Source organism: Lachnellula hyalina (assembly GCF_007821495.1).
Source record: "Lachnellula hyalina strain CBS 185.66 chromosome Unknown contig00068, whole genome shotgun sequence".
NCBI lineage: Eukaryota > Fungi > Ascomycota > Leotiomycetes > Helotiales > Lachnaceae > Lachnellula > Lachnellula hyalina.
Window position 1 is genome coordinate 91,542 of NW_022157182.1, and position 20,454 is coordinate 111,995.

Sequence of the window (20,454 nt, forward strand, 5' to 3'; positions counted from 1 at the left end):
GATGCTCACTGGATCTTTAAGCTTTGCTGAATCATCTGATTCCCCCGATCAACCTGATCAATCACTCTGACTTTACATTTTCGGCCGAGCCTGACGCAGGATTATTCAGCGGCTCGAATTGAGTCTACTGGCGGACATCTCAAACAATGATCTTCCCTCTATTACTGGATTGATTGCCCTTCCACAGGATAGGAATGGAGGTGGACAGCCCAAGGGAAATCGGCCCCACAGCGCCACAACCGCCACAACAACGGCCCCAAGAAAACCAGCCAAAACCAACTGTCGCATGCCTGAGATGCCGAGAGCAGAAGCTCAGATGCAATCGCGAGCTGCCATCATGTATAAGGTGTCGCAAACAGAGAGCCGCGTGTTCTTACCCGTCGCCACCAGATCGGAAGCGCATTGCACAAACGAGAAGTCGGCCGAGGGCGCCGTTGGCGAATGGCGCCGAGCATGACCATCGATCTCAACCTTCTACAACAGCAGATCCAAAGGCCGAAGAGACTGATGAAGCCGCCAAACTGCCTCCCACGGAAGTTGGGTTACTACTTCTAGAAGTCTACTTCAAACGAGTCTATAATGCCACCCTGTTGTTCCATAAAAACATTGCTTTTCAGCTCTATCTGCAGAATGATATACCAGACTACCTCCTCCGCGCCATCTTTGCACAAGCCTCACTTTTTTTGAAGCATGTCGATGCCAACTCGCAATATAAACAATATATTAATATACTTCCTATGCATACACTTTTCGAGATGTCTTGGCCATGGGCGCGTTCCGCAAGTCGGGAAGTCCTCTCCCAAGCTGATGAACCCACGCTCCTTAGGACGCAAGCGCTTCAAGTATTGCAACTCTATTATTTCTCCCAGGGCGAGACCCAGCGGGCCATCATTCACGCATCTTTAGCCTATCAACAAAGTCGGCTCCTGGGTTACGATATGTTGTACGAAGATGTTGCTTCTTCCTCTTCGACGAACCGCAGCATGCAGTTCGATCGAGAAATGAGAAGACGAAGCTTTTGGGCTAGTTGGTGTAGTTTTTGCATTGGTACTACACAATTGGATTCCTCCACGGCATGTGAGAGCGTTGCAGGTTTGCCGCTGCCGGCGATATTTGAGAAAGGAGGGTCAGTCCGAGGAGTGGAGCTCAAGCTGGGCCAGAAGATGGAAGTTGACTGGAGTACTGAGACCTGTGCGAATCACGAGACGGCTGTTTCGTCGCCATGTTCATTGATGGCAGAATTGGTCAAGCTTTCTGGAATATGGTAAGTTCATTTTATGTCTCTGGCATAACTCCAGGCGTGATATCTCATTATATGTACTTGTATGTGATTACGAGGCCAGCTAAAATTATAATCTACAAAGGACCAAAGTGCAGGCTTTCATTTCGGATTCCGCTATGCGCACAAACTCTCAGCGAACTTATCAATTTGACGAATTGAATAAGCTTTTCGGCCCCATCGAACGCTCTATTCAGCTGACCCTCACAGATCTCTGCTCTCAAGCACAATTCTACGATGAGAGTCCTGAGCTTCTCACATCTATTTGCTCCATGTATTATCTGAGTCGACTTCTTCTGCATATCTCTATGGTTCCGATCCTCTCGGACTGTACCATGGAAGCTCCAGCATCAAGTGGATCGGTGCGATATAACTCTGGGATGGTTCTCCAGCTGGCAACAGAGTTTTCGGAGATTCTACGTCAGTTTATTGTAAAGGATCTGGATATAACAAAGCTGTGGCCCTTTAGCGGGTACGGGGCTTTTGTGGTAGGGAACGTATTCCTGGTACGTATTTCACGGTATAAATGCATATGATACACCCGTCTGAATGATTCTACCACATGATAAATGGTAGTGTGCTACTGAAATGGCATTTGATTTAAAGATCAAAAGACTATTTACAGTATCAAGCGGGTTGTAGCCTCTCCAAAGCTGTTCTTTCAAGTCTCACGCGTGCTAATTATTCTACCACTATAGAGATATAACAGTATGATGCCGTCGGACAGATCTTCGGACCAATCGGTGGCGGTTCCTGGGTACAATTCAGAGGAAATGAAGAATATGCAGATGATATTAGGAGTCCTGGCCATTTATTGGAAGCCATTACGCATACTGGTACGCCCTCGCTTTATTCCATGACCCAGAGCGCCTCTTTCTCCTTATGCCTGCTTGATGCTAATATTGAGAAGGCGATCAAGCTTTTCAAAGAAATAAATGATGGCCCATCTAAGGACACAGACTTGGTCGCTTCACTTATATATCCATGGAACATACATCGCTTTACTGAGAAAGAAGCTCTTTCAGACTAAACGCCTGCGACTATGGGGTGGACTTAGAGTGGGGGGGGGGGTTTGCGGAGGAAGTGTCTGTCTCAATTTCCACGTCTGCTGGAAGAGGCAACCATCGCCTGTCTCAACTTTCAAGTCTACCTGAAAATGAATTATTTGCGACAAGTATATTCTACACTAAATTCCACTCGGCAGAGACGTCAACGAATCCTCACAAATCTGTTCATAACCCATTGAATTTGCAGCCCGGAATAAGTAGACTGCGGGTATGAAGATTATTCAATCAACCTGCAACACTTTCTCCCAATCCTGCTTCTTACACCACTCTTCCACAGACTCTAGGTGCACCGGCACACCTAGATCGGCCGGCTGCACAATACTCTTATCAACCTTTCCTCCCTCATATCCAAACTCAATACAAAATCCCATCATATCCGCATAATCCTTTTCAACATCAGGATCTCCGATGTCAAAGCTTGGGTTACGGTCCACAAACTCGATTTTCTTCCCGATCTCCCGCGCTAAAACCTTGGCAAAGTCTCGGACACTGAGCCATTGGTTGACGCCAATGACCCTCTTACCGGGTGCAGCACGAAGCAATGCCTGCACGAGGGTACCAGTATCGGCGACTGCAGAATACATGGGCAAAAGCGTGGTGGCTAGAGGATCTGCGACTGACAAAATGAGAGTGTCTTTGGCCTTGTTCTAAGAATCCATTAGTCGAAGATCTAAGCTGGCTTGGATTGGTAAATCAAAGTCATGTACTCGACGTACCATTCGGGGTCTAAATAGGTGGCCCGTGGCCCCAAAGTAGTTTTCCAAATAGTACCCGGCATACAGCACATTTGTCTTCGCCCAAAGCTTGGGATGAGCTGATCTGCCGTAATCCTCGCCCATCGCTTTTCCGTCAAAGTGATAGACATGAGCGTATTTTCCCGCGCTCAACCTGTTTGGGCTGGGCAAGCTGGAGAAAACTAGTCTTTCGAGAGTGGTAACTTTGGCAGCAGCATTGATGATGTTCCTGTTTTGCTGGGCTTCGTTTTCTCTGCATATAACCCCAATACTCTGGCTCGAACTAGAGGCTTTCTCACGCTGTGAAGGGTTGGCGAAAGATTGCCAGAAATCGGTAACGCTGAAGATGGCAGATGCCCCCTTGAAGGCAGCGTCAAGTGAGGAAGGATCATCAAAATCACCCGCCACCATTTCAACTCCGAGCGAGCAAGGGAGACGGATTTAGCCGACGATGGATCTCGAGTGATGCCACGGAGAGCATATAGTGGAGGCGACTGTGAGATAAAGTATGACAGTACTGACCCTCCTTGGGTGCCTGTTGCACCAAGTACGACAAGAAGAGGCTTCTCCGAGGACATGGTAGTAGGCTGTGAGGAGGAAGTGATGAGATGAGAGTTTGCGAGTAAGTTCTAGCTTTATATACACTACAGCTTCTTCACTGCGACGGACCAATATCGCTCCGTGCTATACTTGTTCGATCGACAATCGGGCCAAGTCAGATTCTGATACCGTCGAGGACGGATTCAGCCTAGTTCCCACGGGGTCTACCACCCCATTGTGAGCATATACGAGCAACATCAAAAACACATCTCCACGGAAACTAGGGTCCACCAGGGGGGACCCATCAAGGCTCTCGGCGAATTCATGCAAGGAATTGAGTTGTTGCCCTACTTCGTCACCATTTCTAGCTTCCGCTGCTGCAATCCAAGCCTGTGGCGACTCAGCCATCCATAGGCCTGCGCGCCTATCAAATGGAAGAGACTCCACGAACAGCCAATTAGAGCAATACCCATATTGGAAACCGGATAGAGCCAAAGAGAGGACATATGACATTATGATGGTCCGCCGGATGCTTTCTCCCAATAACCATTCCTGCCACGGAGACTGGGCTTTTCGAGGCATTTTGGTTGCATTTGGGGCGGCTGCTAGTAAAGCTTGAGTCCACTCAGATAGCACGGTGAGGAATCTCCCTGCATTTTCATTTTCCTGTTCGGTTTGACTGGAGAAGAAGAATGTAGCAAGGTAGACGAGAAGAGCTTGAAGGGCTGCCAGGGCCTCTTTTACAGGCACTGTCTTGACATCCATCTCAACCAGGCGCTTAAAGCTTTCACAGCACACGCCACCATCTCCCATCTCTCCAAGGCCAGCAAAGTGCTTGTCAATGCTATACTCCAACTTCGGATGTAAAAAAACAGCAGGCTTTCCCGCCCTAGCAAGGACTGGCACTGATCGGAACCCCAAACGAAGAACCTCGAACGCATCTTCATGTCCCGGTCTACAGATCGCTGGATCGATGTCGGAAGCGCGGAATTTCAGTGTCTTCATGATGCAATACCCTGGTGAATCGCAATTAGATGGATTGAACGAGAAATCAGGAAATTGTCCTGCTTGTCCCGTCGGTGCGCTCAGGGGCTCGAGATCGTATCTACACTCTAGACCCTTCTGAGTGCAGCGGGTGCATTGTGGTAATTGGATAATGCATTTTCGTTTGGAAGCCGTGCAGTTGCCGCAAGCTTTGCGAAGGGTAGTCATATTGAGTTAAGAGCACTGGAGTATCAAAAAACTAAAAACTTGAAGCTGAATGGACGGACAGTAATGCGATAGACAGGAGGTAGAATCTATACATAGTCTGCCAAGGGACTCGTTGGCTTGCATGGGATTAAGCCTCATTAGGTTTAGATCCCACAGGTCTTGAAGGATTCTGACGGAACCTCTTTGGGGTTGGTTCGGTAAGAGAGCTCTCGATGCTTCATTTCACGCAATAACGGCCCTTTGAATGCAAGCAACCTTTGGCAAAGCAAGATCCGTAAGTCTTGAAGCCAGCCAGATTTCTAGTACGTAGAATCGTGGACCATACCTATGCATTGCATCAGGCAGGATGAAGCGACTCAGGAGCAGAAGCAGATGTTGGAAACAAAACAGATCGTGCTTTTGTATGGCAGTACTGCGTTCATTGGAGCGCGACTTCGAGATGATTTATGTTTGGAATAACAAAGATAGGTCTGGTCTGCACATGCAAAGGGCATGTCTTTCAATGGATACGGCAGTTACTCGGGACTTCTGAGTGCTGACAGGGTCAGCAGCTTCATAGACACACCGCTCCGGCTGCATTCTTGTTCTTGTTCTTGTGTTTGTGTTTGGTAGGACAGAACGTGGAGAAAGCTTCGGGATACACTGGGAATGGGTCGTCGGAGTGTTTTATGTTTGCTGACGTTTAAGTTTGCTACGCTGGCAGGTATACCCATGTACTGTAGTGGAACTGATTCAGGGGTCATCGGGCGGGCCGCCCCTGTGCATGAGGGGCATGGATGGCATCTCGAAGTTCCACGTGATGGTTCATCCGATGCTTGAGATCTCGTCTCGTCCTCGTCCTCGTCCTACCCCTGTACATACGGAGTATAGATAACGAAACGAAATGAAATGAAATGAAGCTTTTGCCAAGGTAGCCGCAGCGAGTATACTCGATTTTCAAGATAGACCTGAGGTGAGGATCGTCCATAATAATGTAACTTCATAAGCATACTCCGCACATAGGCGTGGCTACTCGGCACATTTTTTGAATGCAAAGGCAAAGGCAAAGGCCCAAAGTTCTCCAAAAACGATACTTGGTAACGGTGGGGATTCCAATTTTAATCCCCTCGTTCGGATATGGTACTAGACTGTATTAGATATACCGCTGCGAATTGACCGGTTTGTGTATCGTGCACTGGCTGCTTTTGGCTGGGACGGGCGCCTGCTATGACAAATGGGGACTCGCCATCTGGTGCGTGCTGCGTTGGTGTTGGTGGGTAGTGGTGGTGACGGCAGAGAAAGAACTTACGTTAGAGAGAGACAGAGAGAGAGAGAGAAAAAATACTTTTCTCTTAGCATTGATTTCTACCATCCTTTTGTACTTGTACACGTCGCGACTTCCAAGAGACACGCCGAGTCTTTCATTGCCCTCTCCTCTACTCAGTTTTGCTTTTCTAACCACAATTCCTTCCTTTTTGCACAGTTCTGATCAATCACTTTACCCTACCCTCATTTGCCAAAATCGACGCTCACTCTCTCACTTCCTCAATCTCACTCTCACTCTGAACGTGAGTACTCGTACGCGCTCCACTCACTCGCTCCACCCCGGTGCCCCCTGCCCCGTGCAGCAAGGAGATTGATTCATTCAATACAGGAGACGACAGAACGCGACAACGCAGCAACCAACCCGTCAGACTCAATCCCATCACAAAAGCATGAATGATGGCACCCGAGAGGAAAATCACCCTTCGCAATAGGGCCAAATCGATCGCCAAAGGTGACGCATTGGTCGCCGTGCGCTACGAGGATTCCGTTGCTGCAAAGGCCCCCCTACCAGTTATTGTCGCACCCCCTCGTGCGCCACCAGCAGACACACATCCCGCCTTGCGCACACCCCACGACGAGAAGAAGAGGGACTCAGGCCTTGCGCCAACCACAACGTCTTCGTCTACCGCAAGAGAAGGGTCGCTGAAGGTTGTATCGACCGAGAAGAATGTGCTGGGCGTCGCCATAAACTTTGATTCACCCCCACCTCCTCCAACTGCTCCTTTAGAGCCGGCGCAAACATATTCACCATCGAAAAACCTCGCGAATACCAAGATTGTGAAGAAGAGCTACAGCATGTCTGGCGCTCGGTGGAGGAGACCTACTTCCAAAGGGTCGAGAAAAAGCGGTGCGCCGCCAAAGACCCCGACTTCTGCTGGGAAAGACACCGAGGAACAGTATTCACCCATTACGACGACTATACCGACTGATAGTCTGCTTGAGGCGGACTTCCTCGCGTCCATCTCCTTTTCGAAACGTGGGAGTATTCTGCTAGGTGGGAAGAAGGGTATCAATGGTCATGCGAGACCACAGGGAGGCAGAAGGTGCGTTCAAGTTGGGCACTTTATCTAAAACCGTTGCTAATGACCATGACAGACAACCAAGTTTCTCGATGTTAGCTTCGCCAGCTATCAATGTCCTATCCGATGATCTGGAGAAGGAGTCTCAGAAAGTTCGATCAATGTATGAACAAGGGTCGAGTCTCGATTGGCAGGAGGGGAAATATTCAGGAAATGCAGAGTTGAATATAGAGGAAGAGAACCCGTTGGAGGAGGCGCTCCCAACCAATACGTGAGTTATTCCTCTGGTAAGCACGAATAGCCGAGCTAACGAATACAGTTCCAATGGACTTCTAAGTCCTAATATTAATGATAATTTCGAGCGGCCAGTGAGTGTATTATCTACCAGAAGCAGAAACAGCGAAAAGAAGGAGCACGAGCTGGCTGGAGGGATAGAGGACTGGGAAGATGTCGATGGGAATTGCGTGGATCGATATGGCTTCATCAAAATGCGCCGAAATTCCAGGCCCGGGACGCCAGAACCAAGACCACCTCAGAGAGTCTCTACAGTACTACAGTTAGCCTCAGACACCCCTCGGAAAAAGAGAGCTTTCGGTCGCTCCCCTTCAAATTCGGCATCATTCAATGCCGCCTTTAAACGAGCCCCCAGCAGGAAGGTATCTGCTCGATCTCTAAATACCCAAGTCTCCTCTACTTCAGCGAGGAGTAGTTCCAGGGCGCAGCTCCGAGCCGCTGCCAATTTATTGCCGGGCAATCGGGACAGACGGTGGAGGGATGAAGCAGGTGACATGCTCACATTACCTCCCGGGTTAGCGGATATCGCCGAAGATGAAGACGGGGGGAAAGCTGCCGAAGACTTGAAGAAGAAAGAGTGGGAACGTGCCGAAAAATGGAGAAAGATGGCTAAAATTGTGAAAACGGGCAAAGATGGAGAAGGGATGGAATTCGAATTCGATACCCGGAGTTCAAAATTGATAGAGCGCACGTGGAAAGGGATACCCGACCGGTGGCGAGCTGCGGCTTGGCATTCGTTCCTAAGCAGCTCAGCGAAGAAGAGAAAAGATAGTGCGACTGATGAAGCGATCATCGGAGCCTTCCATAAGTTATTGCAGCAAGGTTCGGCAGACGATGTTCAGATCGATATCGACGTTCCCAGGACAATCAACAGCCACATCATGTTCAGACGGCGGTACCGGGGAGGGCAAAGACTATTATTTCGGGTACTTCACTCCTTGACTTTATACTTTCCCGATACAGGCTACGTGCAAGGGATGGCATCTTTGGCTGCCACTCTTCTGTGCTACTACGACGAAGAGCGGTGCTTCGTAATGCTAGTGCGGATGTGGACCCTACGAGGTCTGGACAAACTCTATGAAGCCGGCTTCTCGGGCCTAATGTCCGCCCTCGACGAGTTGGAAAAACAATGGTTCAAGGGCGGCGAAGTGTCCCAAAAGCTCGTAAGTTCCTGATTTCTACGCCTCCCCTGGGCTAGGCTAACAACTACAGACCGAACTTTGTATTGAACCCACTGCTTACGGAACACGTTGGTACCTCACTCTCTTCAACTATTCCATTCCCTTCCCCGCCCAGCTCCGCGTCTGGGACGTGTTTATGCTACTGGGTGACTCGGACCTCAATTCAACACCTACCAAAGAAGAGCCGTTCAATGGCGGCCTAGATGTACTGCACGCAACAAGCGCAGCGCTAATTGACGGTATGAGGGAGATTTTGATGGACAGCGACTTTGAAAACGCCATGAAGGTGCTCACAAGTTGGATTCCTGTGAAAGACGAGGAGTTATTGATGCGCGTCACGAAAGCAGAGTGGAAATTGCATCGGGCGAAACGGAGGAGTTAAGACGAGGCGCGCAGACGCATGTTTCCTTTGTTGGGTGTGAGTCTTTCTGCTTTTGCGCATTATACCATTACGCGTTTACGGATTCTGCTTTATTTCAGCCCGGCGTTCTTCATATCAATAGTGGAGTGGATGGATATACCAGATGCGGGCGCTGCTGTCTTTTGATAATTGAGCGGTGGTGGTAATGGAGGAGCTAGCTAGCGCTATCCTCAGCTAATATTAGAGTGCGGTTTTGGAGCCGGGGTGATGGATAATGCACAGATGGAGAAAGAGGAGAGGGATGGTACAAGTCAGTTAGTATATGCTGGTAATAATTTGTATAACATAATACGATACGATAGAATATGACATGAGTTTGGTTTAGTTTCGTTTGGTTTCAATACATATCATCATATCAATTACCGACGTGTCGGGACTATGAGGAGTGGTTGCGGACCGTTCTAGTCATATGACTTAGCGCAGCTGATATAAGCAAAGGAGGCATAACCTCTTTTTATCCTACAATACACAATAGCCTCTAGAAATGATAAATAAGAACTACTAAAACCAGTATCAAGTCTTACTAGCTAGTGCGAAGTGCTCACCCTCTGTGATACCAACAGACGAATCGACGATCGGACAACTTTAGAAATTATATAACTCTTTCTCCTGCTTCTGCTTTTCCCTTCTGGCACTTCCTTGCTATAAATAATTGCACCTTGCGTGTGTGTGCTTTTTAGTTTTCATCTTCTGCTTCTGCTTGCTTGCTTAGCGCAGATACTGGATAATGCAATGTAATGCAATGCATGCATGCATCTGGGGTATCATTCTTACGTATATGTATACGTATATGTATGTGTATATGCATGTATATAGAGAAAATTCGATGAGCAATAACAGAAAAACACAGTTCCGATGTTGAAATGTTAGATGGCGGCTGTGCGTGTGTCTTTTGTTCTGGGACGGAGCGTGAGGGAGCGTACGGGTTGGTGGTTCATGGGTAGTGGGTGTGTTGAGAGGGGTAGGTGGGGTGGGTAGGTGGTTATCAAGCTAGGTAGATTTGGGGATGGGATCGAGGCGAGTAACTTGTTACTGAAGTGATAGGCTTGCATTCAGCGTGAGTTGAATGGGGGTTTTTTTTTTTCGTTCATAGGATTTCGTGTAGGTAGGTAGGTAAGGTGAGATTTAAGTAGAAGGAAATAAGTAAGATGTTTGAAACTAAAGGGAATTCCTTATATTAGGCTTTCACTTCTGCAGTTGTGAATTCAAATGCGTGGTTGCATGTGAACAATGTAGTAGGTGAGTAGCTATAGTCACGTCGGTCTTTCTCTTCTCCAAATATGTCTTATTGTCCGTACGTTCCCTTACTCATTCGCTTGAGCTACTATACTAGTTTGGAAAGAAGTTAAAGAGCTGCTTGTGTCTGTACATACGAAGCTAGAGGGATATGTTAAACAGGGACCAAGCAAATGGCTGGAGAGTACTGTATGTGCATATGCAGATTATGTAAATATGGGTTTCAGTCCCTCCTAGGTTCTGCTTTCGAAAAGTAGTAGGAGTTAAGAGGATATTTTTCGAATCTGTTTAGTGAGAAGGGCTAGGAACTTATATAGAGAGATCTAGGGATAAGGTAGGTGAAGTCAAGTATTAAAGGAATCCTGACACCGTGGCGCCGGTACGTGTCGCTGATGGCTTGAACAGGTAGGCTATGAGAGAGACATCCTTAGATAATAAAGACGTTTTTTGGATATTGATCTATTGATAGTAATATAATCTAGACTAGATGCTTTTGGGGGTTTTATTACTCTTTTATAAAATGTCCGAACTAATTTAGACATTTCTGCAATTTCTATAATATATCATACCAGGCAGTGCTGGCTTAGGAATCTTGATATGCAAGCACACGCTATAGAAACTTCAGCTTAGAAAGTCCATAGAAGATCCAGAGCCATATTCTATTTCGAAAGAACTATATATCAACTTCCATGCACATGAACTCATACAGATAGAGGGTGAGCCGAGAAAGCTTGTCCTGTCCCGCAACTATTTACTATGCTCCTATAAACATAAACCTGATATTCTCTCCGGAGTTGATTTACTGTGTCTAAGAAGATAGCAATGAAACCTTATACCTAGTCAACCTACACATCTGGTGGAACAACACTTGTGCCACATAGTAGTATAGTATTACCTCGCGTAATATAATACTTGTAGCTGTACATAAAAGCAAGTGAGTAGCGACTAGAGATAAAAAAACACGTGCGGATATGGCATATAAATGCGTTAACGGGTTGATTAAGATTAGCTAGGATTTCTTGATTGCCAGCGCTAGTGTCTACGTTCTTCTCTGACGCGTAACCTAAACTTTGACGTATTAACTAAGGGTACGGGGTGAGATAGTAAACAGTGTAGATTAAAAAAGTTTCAGGGTATATAATTAGCTTAGAAAAGTAGTTAGTAGAAGTGTTTCCATATATGTTCTTAGTTATCTCTCTTTTATTACTTCTATACTTACTGCACTATACTTTCTCTCTCTCTACTTATAAGCGCAACATAACCCCCCCCACCTCTCCTAGAACGCTATAACCTTCCCCCGGCCTTCTCTTACTTCCACGTAGATAACCTCTTTTTTACTCCTACTTAAATACAGATGCGTCAGCTGGCACAGCCTTTGTCAACGCCCCGGAGCTTGCGCAGAGCCGCGGGGGGCATGGTCAGCTGAAGGAGTGAGTGGGGTAAGATAGAATACTGAGCTTTTGCCTACCATCAGGCTCGGACCTCGAGTTCTACTCTAGGTATCGACCATCTGAACTGATCTGATCTGGCCATGGAATGGAGGAAAGTTCACTTGGGCTTGATAGCGAGCAGAATAGCCAAAGGGGATTAGTGGACATTTCAAGGTGCGATAATATTACAGGGCTAGGAGATGGCAGGTATTAGATAAACTCTAAGTGGATAGATAGAAAGATCATTGAACATACCGGTGTTCTTTAGCTTTAAAGTATACTGATCCAAAAGTATACTAATCCAATAGTATTCTGTAGATCTATAAAATTTACCTACCACCTAATATAATGCAGTCTCAAGCAAAAAGGCAGGAACAATAAACACAGCGAACTTGCTCACAACGATGTAGCTAACTCTCAAGTGAAGACCTATCTTTATTATAAAAAGCCAAGTCCATAAAGACAGGACTTCACCTAACAAATATGGAAGAATGCGTTCAACCCTATAAAAAGAAAGATTCCATATCGCCCAGTCCACAATGAAGCTCAAAGAGTCCTAACTATACACCTACAATCTCACGAATCCTAACTCTAAAAGAAAGCAAGAAAGGATGATGTGAGACTGTCACAAAGCCTATTTAGAATAAACACTATTGAAGAGACAAACACAAAGGGTTTAGAGCCCCGGCACTTGCCCACGTCTTCAGGTCTTTTCATGGATCTTCAGATTTGCAAAATTGCCAAGGGGAAAGATGAGATATCGCGTTGGAAAAAAAACTTTATATGGCCCAAGGTCGCCTAAGCAGGACTAGCTGTGAAGCTGTGATACGAGGTACTTCCTTTCTAACCTGCAAGATATTTTCCCGTTCTGGTGCTCGTCGCAGCCCAAGTAGTGCTCGGTGGCCCGTCACAGGTACTATGCAGGACTAGTGGCAGGGCGTGTGGAGTGAACGGGTGGCACTAGGGGCTTCCCATGCGGCTCGAGCTGCCTCGACTGCGGCGTTAGCGTGTGGCTTGATGCGGTTTCATCTTGGATAACGGGTAGGGGAGTGCAGTGGTGCAGGCGGCGGCTGGACGATCGGACCTCGACTGGGATGCTGTGGCGTCAAGATGGTGACCACCTTGGATCTAGAATTTTGGGTCATCAGATCGAGGGAAGATGTTGGTTGGGCGTCAAGGCAGGACAAGGCAAGGCAAGGCAAGGCAAGGCTTTTTACAGAATCGATAACTGATCAACCCACCAACGGCACGAATCGAATCGACTTGATCATCATGATGCCTGCTGCAAATCTTGAAAATACTGTAAGGCAAAGCAGGACTTGTGAACTGGTCGTCATGCATGCAACCTACTACTCGAGGGATGTGGATGTGGATGTGGATGTGGCTGCAGAAGCCCGTCGCCACAGAACTGTAATTTTGCTATTCTTCTGTTCCCCTAAGCCTGCTATGGACAATGCTCTCCTTGCTCGTAGATTCTTACGTAGGATTTGAAGCTGACTACTCATAACTCCGTCGCCTTTGGAGATGCACCAGACGGTCAGGGTATCCACATGGCTTCAACCGGGTGGGTGGGACCGCATAAATCAAGTGATGGTGTGAGACATTTTCCCAAAGCTGTGGGTTGAGATGAGATCTGGGCGGAAGCGGAAGGGGAAGGGGATCTTCCAATCCAATACAATCCAGTCCAGTATGTCTTCTCGAGGCGAGAAACCCACCGCAACGTTGAAAAGGGAGCTACCCTACGAGCCTACCGTACACTATGCCTCACCAGGAAACTGGAAATTCGAAAGGGCGACCCCGAGCTTCGGAAGCTATCTCGAACCCCACTTGCCGTTTCTTGAATCTTGAATCTTGGATCTCAAATCTTGAGAAATTGGAACGGCGGCCGAAGAATAAAATCTTCCGAGAAGTGCTTGGCAGCTTCGATAACATTGCCATTCTCGACAAGTACTATTTAATATCTTCCAAGGAAGGCCTGAATGATGGATGCGAGGAAGCCAATAACATGTCTCTGAGCCTCCGAGGACCCCTAGCAACAGACCTGGAGTTCTTCCACATCTTACCTAGATACCTTCGTAGTTGCCACGCGAAGAAGAATACGAATACCAACCATCTTCCATCAACAAGCCGCCATCGTTCGGGGAGATCCCGTCCTTTGCTAGGTAGGTAGTTGCTCCCTCTAGCGTAGTGAGTACTATAGGCAAGCAAGCTGTGCATGTGTGGCTTCAATTCCTTGGTCAACTCCCACTGCTGGAAACTGCAGCTCGCCGTGCCGTGGTGGCATAACCTTTTGCATCGCGATATCACTTCTTCATGCTAGGTCCGGTCTACCTACCTACTCGTATGTATGTTGCTTGGCTCAAATTGGTCGGCATATGAGCGAGACTACTTTGCGTCAAACATCTGCACGACTGTCTGTCTGCACCCGGTGTTCGTTGACTCGAGCGGTTCACGATGCAGCGCAAGTCTCAAAGTGGCAGGCCACAACTTGTCCACTCAAGCCAATATACTTGCCTCGGCCTCGTGCAAATCAACACACATGAAGTCACTGGACATACAGACTGTTCTGCGATTGCCCCTCTGGATGAAAAGCAAAATAAATGGCCTCATCGCCACAAGTTTTAGTAGCCATGGTGACGCGGGACTAGACAAGGCTGATAGAGCTAAGTCTTTCATTTCAGCGTGGTCAAGAGACACTTTGCTACCTTTTCTCGACCTCATTCGTAACGGCCGAAAAAGCGACGCAGGAGAAGAACACTTTAGCATTCAGCCATTCAGCCACAATTGCCGTATTAGTACCGACCGATACTTGCTTCACATAATCCAACAATAATCATGTACGAGCACTGCGCGGCAATCTCGGTGTCACGGGTCTAACGAGGTACATTATATGAATTGCATTTGAGGCGTCGTATGGCATGCTGCCACAAAATGACTCAAGGTCCTTCATTCGAAAATTGACAGGCCTTGGAAACGTCCTCAATCTTCCATCTCCGTCCCATCTGGCAGGATAATCAAAGCTTTGATTACTCTATGATCCTAGCTAGCGGTTCGGTATGATCTAATCCTACAGTCTGTGCCTCGAAACGATTGAGGTGCAAAGCAAAGCTTCAAAGGGATCCAAATTAGATCTTTTGCAGCTTTCTTTTTTGATGCGAACCAGACCAGACCAGCGAAGCGAAAGCCACAAAAAGCCAAAATCCTACAGTACCAATCTCAGCCAGTTAATTGCGCCGTCCGGAGAACTCCCTTCTTAATGGCAAGTCCGATGCCAATACAATATGCTTTGTCCCGCAACTGGTGCGCAAGTAGCAGGGCAGGCTACACCGGGTACGCTTAATATAGCATTGTCCTTTTGAACAAGCACCAAGTGGTTACGAACTCATCAAGAACCTCAGGTAGCACATTCACGGTGGGCCTCGAAGACTTAAAGGCTGCATTTTTCCCTGCTGCATCGAACAAACAGGTTTGTTTTTCTCTGCCCGCTCGCATGACAAGACCTATTGCAGTAATAATGACTGTTCCCAAAGTTCTATTAACGGGTATTGGCGGAATATTCTGTGGTGTTATTATTTGACATATCTGATGTACCGTACTCATCTGAACTGCATTCGCCTCCCCGCGGTCCCGGATGTATCCACTGGAGATTTAGTCTCATCAGTATGAGAAGAAATGATTGGCAGTGAGAAAGTGTGGCTGACGTTCAAAGTCACTTTTACATGGCTGCAGGTCTGGCCCAATAGAAATGCGGGCTGCAGATCGTCCTGTGTTTCAAAGCACGCAGGATTTGACGAATGACTACCAGGTAGGAAATCTCAAGATCCAACTAGTACCGAATCAGGTTGGAGGAGCTTACCCACCCCGGGCCATCCTTCTGCATCCCAGTCAATGTCGGTACACATCCCGGCCCGGACATGCCTCAGCGTTGCGTGCTGTAAGTACGGAGTACTGTATGGAGTACCAGGAGTGGAGCATGCGAGTACCACCCCTGGAACCATCCTGGACGCCCCATCTCGAACCCTGCAATCTTCGTTATCCCACCTTCACTTCAATGCGGTCTAACGTCCGTCAGCAGAGGGGATCGCAGGGCGGTACGTACAGCACCTCAAGTTGCTGTCTGACTACGAAAAGTAACCGGTCATTCTACTATACGGAGTAAATCAAACCCCAGGTTCCTGGTCCTGGTCTTGGTCCTGGTCCAGCCTCTCTATATGCTTGCTCTGTCTCCATCAATCAGTCCAGACCAACAATAATGTCCGCAGCACGCACCACTCACTCGAGAGGAGGGTTTCTCTCTAGGCACCAAACGCCACACGCGGTACAGTACAGCAGTGCTAAGTTCTACAGTAACCGCAATCAATGTTCCAGCCGAAAGCTTCAGCCCTCCAGCAGCCCCAGCAGCTCCAAGCTTGAAGCTTCAGACGCTAGAACCAAGTTACTTCTACTGTACAGAGTACTCATTAGTTGAACCCATGAACCAAATCCATCAACCATGCCCACTGCCCACTGCCCACTGCCCACAATACGCTACTCTGACTGCGGTCTGCATCCTACGCCATGTATTTTCCCATTAGCATACTACTTGGTAATTTACTACGAGGTTACGCACTACGATGTGATTACTGCCACTGACATCTCGGATAAGGCCCCCTAATTACACACACGGTCCTGTATTTTGACCCGGTTGTATGTGAAATTCAAACTGTGACACTTTTAGTTAGTACCATTACCATTGCCATTCCCACTACCCTTTACAGACATGTCTAAGTTCGGCCAAACTCTCCTTCAGATATATTAAAATTCTTCTCGAAGAGTGTTGCCGCAACTAGACTAGGAACCCCTTCGGCAAATTCACCAATATGGATACAGGCCTTGATGGCTGCCGTGTGTAATATCAGCCCCATACCTTAGTTTCTTTCTATTCACACACGACCAATTTAAAGTATAAACAAAAGCAACATGGAAGGATCTGTCTGAGTCCTGCTGTTTGCTGGATGATGAGTGGCTCGTTTCTAATTCCTCTCCTTCTTTCTTGTCCTGTAACGTCCTGTCGATCTGGACATTTCATTCGGCAGCTTGATAGCCTTACTCTAGCACTTCTTCATCCACACACCATTCGTCCACGAGGAGATCGACCTTGCAGTCAAGCAACCGTTGAAATCCAGATCGCAAGCTCTCAGTAGCAAGCATTGTGATTCGTGGGCCCCAATCAATCTTCACCGGGTAGGCACCAGCTTTACCATATTCGAACTTGGTCTCTTCCGATTATATTTTGATATACCCTCCCTCTCGGTAACCATACAGCCAACCCTATTATACCGGTACCTGTGCTGGGCATGAATACTACCCGCATGTGGGGTGTCTCGCAGTCTACATAAAAGTCAACCCCATCCCACTCGCCTACCGCTGGCCTTTCTTACACCTCACCGTCTTCTTTTCAAAGGTCATTTCTACCTCCCACCACTTTATGTTTCTCTTCTTTCACTTCAATATTCTTCTTCGACATGTTGCTCACTATTAAACAGCCAGCACATCAAGGTTACAAGTCATTTCATGACTATACACCGCCTACACCACCTTCTACCGCTCGTTTCTCCCCCCCAGTAGCATCGACTGCTTCTCCTTTGAGTGTCGTTTCTGTTATCAACAAGTCTCTTCCTCCCCTGCCAGCCAGGAAGTCAACACCACAGCCAATGTCGACCCCGCATAGAGGCTTGCCTCCACCGGCGGCCATGACATTGCCCCAACCAAATCAGCAACAGCAACAGCAGCAGCAACAGCAGCAACAACAACCTCCACCACCACTACCGATCGCCCAGCCAGCTTTAAGTCAGGCTCCTCCACTAACTCAGCCTATGGGACAGCTACCTGCTCCTCCACAGCAATGGCAAGGAGCTGAAGAATCTATGAGGAATTGGCTACAAGCTAAGGCGGAAGAGGACAGGCGCAAGCAAGAGGAAGAGAAGACAAGACAGGAGTCACTTCGATTGGAGCAACGGAAAATCGAGCAAGAAATGTTGAGAGCGTCATTAAATGGGGGAATACCGCCCTACATGATTCCCATGGTATTTGCTGGCATGGGGGGTGGCAATCTACCGGGTGCCTCGCTCGAATGGGCTCAGCATTATATGGCACAAGCGCACCATCTCCAACAGCAACAGCAGAGTCAGCAACAGCCGCAGCTGCTTCCTTCACAGGCGCAGACTACTCCTGAACAAGTACCGAGGAGAGAATCTCGAGCACATGCCCAATCGTTCAGTGGCCAGCAGCCTCCGGCACCTATGACATTGCCTTCCACTCCCGTAGTACCTGGTGGCACTCAACAAAGCGCTGGGTTTCTTCCCAGTTACCAGATGTCACCGGCCTCGAGAGCTCGACAAACTGCACAAGGGCAGGGTACGATTGTCCGGCCTCCTCCAACGTCGCATCTTCCTAGGCTGAATACAGGTGAAATGCTCATTCAAGCACCTCCTCCAGGTCCTACCATGCAAATATTACCTGGCCAACCAGCGCACCCACTGCAACAGTCACAATCAGTACAGCAGCAAGAAACTCAGTCTTCACCATCAATCTACTTTCATCATTGGCAGCCTCCGACTTCCCAAGCAGGTACGAGCAGTGGTATTCAGCCGGCTACACCTCCAGGCAAGCATAGATAATGTGCTGTATTTTAGAATGATAGAAGGTCAACTAACAATTGGCATAGATCATACCTCATCCCCAAAGAAACGAAAGGCTACGGGACCACACCAACCAGCACCACCACCAACCTCACAACCGCAGTATAGGTCACCGCCTTTCTCGCAGGCCGGATCATCGGTTTCAAACACACCCTCCAGTCGACGACGTGGTCATTCAAGACAGAGAAGTGACCTGTCAGCTAGGGGGCTCGATTCTTACGGCCGACCAGCGAGCCGACATCGACATACTGAAAGCAGCTTCAGTGGACAAAGCGTACCGTCACCACCGAATCAAGGCCAGTTTTCCGAGCCGGGACAATCTTCAATGGGTCACATAGAGACGCGACGACGGTCTGGAGGTTCGAATCCAGTTTCATCACTTCTGGAGCAAAGCGACTCGCGACCACAATCCCAGCAACATCAACATCAACAACCCCAACAGAACCCTCAGTATGCGGGGGCTCCGGAGATGAGGCATGAGGAACGACGTACCACGCCCGAAGACGAAAATCCACGACGATCGAAGCGAGATGATGGACGAGATTAGATTTGTTTCAGAAAGAGCCATGTGCCGTGGATGGCCCTTGCACGCGGAATGAATAAGCAGCGCGAACCAAAACATCGAGACGATTCTCCGTTCCGTAACCCATCGGCTCTCTGGACATAAATAACATCAAATCTCATTTCCTTGGATATGTACGATACGTCCAGCCGGATTAGAGCCCTCCGCGCGCATTACTTCCTGTTCTGGCTTTGCTTGCCTTGCCTTGCGCCTTGCCGATTTATAAGATACCCATTTATTGCGCTTAGTCGCAAATACCTTTTCGTTCTACCGAGTAGTTTTCATGCACGAAAGAAAGCTCTTACCCTTTGTCTCCCTATGGCCCTATGTATGGGCCGGGCTGGTTGAAAACCCGAGAGGGAGACTTTGTACAAACTGTATATTATCATTTACTTCGCTTCTTGAGATGACGGGGCAAGGACCCCGCATTTGTTATATCATATCATGATGACTTTTCAATTCTACAGTACTTGTTGGTGGACTTTATTTAGGTGGACTGGCACGGGTTGTCAATCTACCTGCAGCTTGCTGAAGGATAGAAGATGGGAGATTGGACGTAGCATAGTATGTATGCACGGGGTTCGGTTCACTTTGTAAATATTACTTCTTCATGGACCGTCCGTCCATGGCTTAGGGGGCTGGGCTGGCAGGAAACCGGGATGACGGCGCCATTGGATTGTGTTATTGCATTGCATTGCACGAAAGGGGGAAGATTCCTTGAGCAGGAAAACAGATAAACCAGATGCATGCAGAACGGAGCAAAAATGGAGAGCTATCAATCAATCAATCAATCAATCAATCATGCTACTGGCATAGAATAGAAGAAAAAAAGGCTGAGTAGGTCGAGGGAGAGACAAGACAAGGCAAATCTGCGCGCGCACTAGGCGACTCGTCTCCTACGAGAAAAACCAGCAAATACAAACCTTTTCTCGCGACACTTTCCTTTCCTTTCCTTTCCTTTCCTTTCCTTTCCCGCAAATCTCCCTCAAGTTTCGTTTCCCCCAAGTTTCTTCCCTTCTCTTCCATACACCATGCACATAGCAGAACGCCATAGTATCAAATCTCCACCACCCGTCAATTCGTACGTACCATAAGATCACAAGCAAGACATGCCATCCCATGCCATCATTTCGGCTACCCCTCACTGGGTATACCGAAAACAGAGCACAGCAGAGCAGAGCAGAGATTACCCGCCAGCCAGGCCAAGGCCAAGGCGCAAGGGTAACACGTCGCGCCAAGGGAGGGGAGGGGAGGCATGCTGGACGATCAAACATACGCGTGCGTTTCTGCGTGTGCTTTCGTGCGTTCCGGCCTTGATGATCCATGGCATGGCCTTCTGGGTAGGGTCTTTTTTTTTTTTTTTCCCGGGATGAGATGAGATGAGATGGGCTGGGCTGGGCTGGGCTGGATGGATGGATGGATGGGGTGAAGTGGGGTGGGGTGGGCCGGGTTGCGGAACGGAGGAGATTTTAATCCTGGTGCATAAGAGCCGCT

General features: G+C 48.1%; 3 protein-coding genes across 3 annotated transcripts; 2 read left to right on the forward strand and 1 right to left on the reverse strand.

Moving 5' to 3' along the window:
* Window positions 1–2,567: 2,567 nt before the first annotated feature.
* On the reverse strand, window positions 2,568–4,832 carry NMRAL1_4 (NmrA-like family domain-containing protein; the record flags this gene model as incomplete). Its single annotated transcript, XM_031150552.1, has 3 exons — window positions 2,568–2,993; window positions 3,063–3,440; window positions 3,849–4,832. 3 exons carry the CDS (start codon window positions 4,830–4,832, stop codon window positions 2,568–2,570), a joined length of 1,788 nt encoding a protein of 595 aa, XP_031005276.1.
* A 1,701-nt stretch (window positions 4,833–6,533) lies between these two features.
* On the forward strand, window positions 6,534–9,013 carry LHYA1_G005609 (TBC domain-containing protein; the record flags this gene model as incomplete). Its single annotated transcript, XM_031150553.1, has 4 exons — window positions 6,534–7,180; window positions 7,233–7,427; window positions 7,476–8,613; window positions 8,663–9,013. 4 exons carry the CDS (start codon window positions 6,534–6,536, stop codon window positions 9,011–9,013), a joined length of 2,331 nt encoding a protein of 776 aa, XP_031005275.1.
* Window positions 9,014–17,023: 8,010 nt separating this feature from the next.
* LHYA1_G005610 (uncharacterized protein) lies at window positions 17,024–18,945 on the forward strand (the record flags this gene model as incomplete). The annotated part of the gene is given in 3 exon segments (XM_031150554.1): window positions 17,024–17,224; window positions 17,244–18,327; window positions 18,425–18,945. Coding segments are annotated over 3 exon segments (1,806 nt in total), but the record flags the coding sequence as incomplete, so codon positions are not given.
* Between the last annotated feature and the right edge of the window lie 1,509 nt (window positions 18,946–20,454).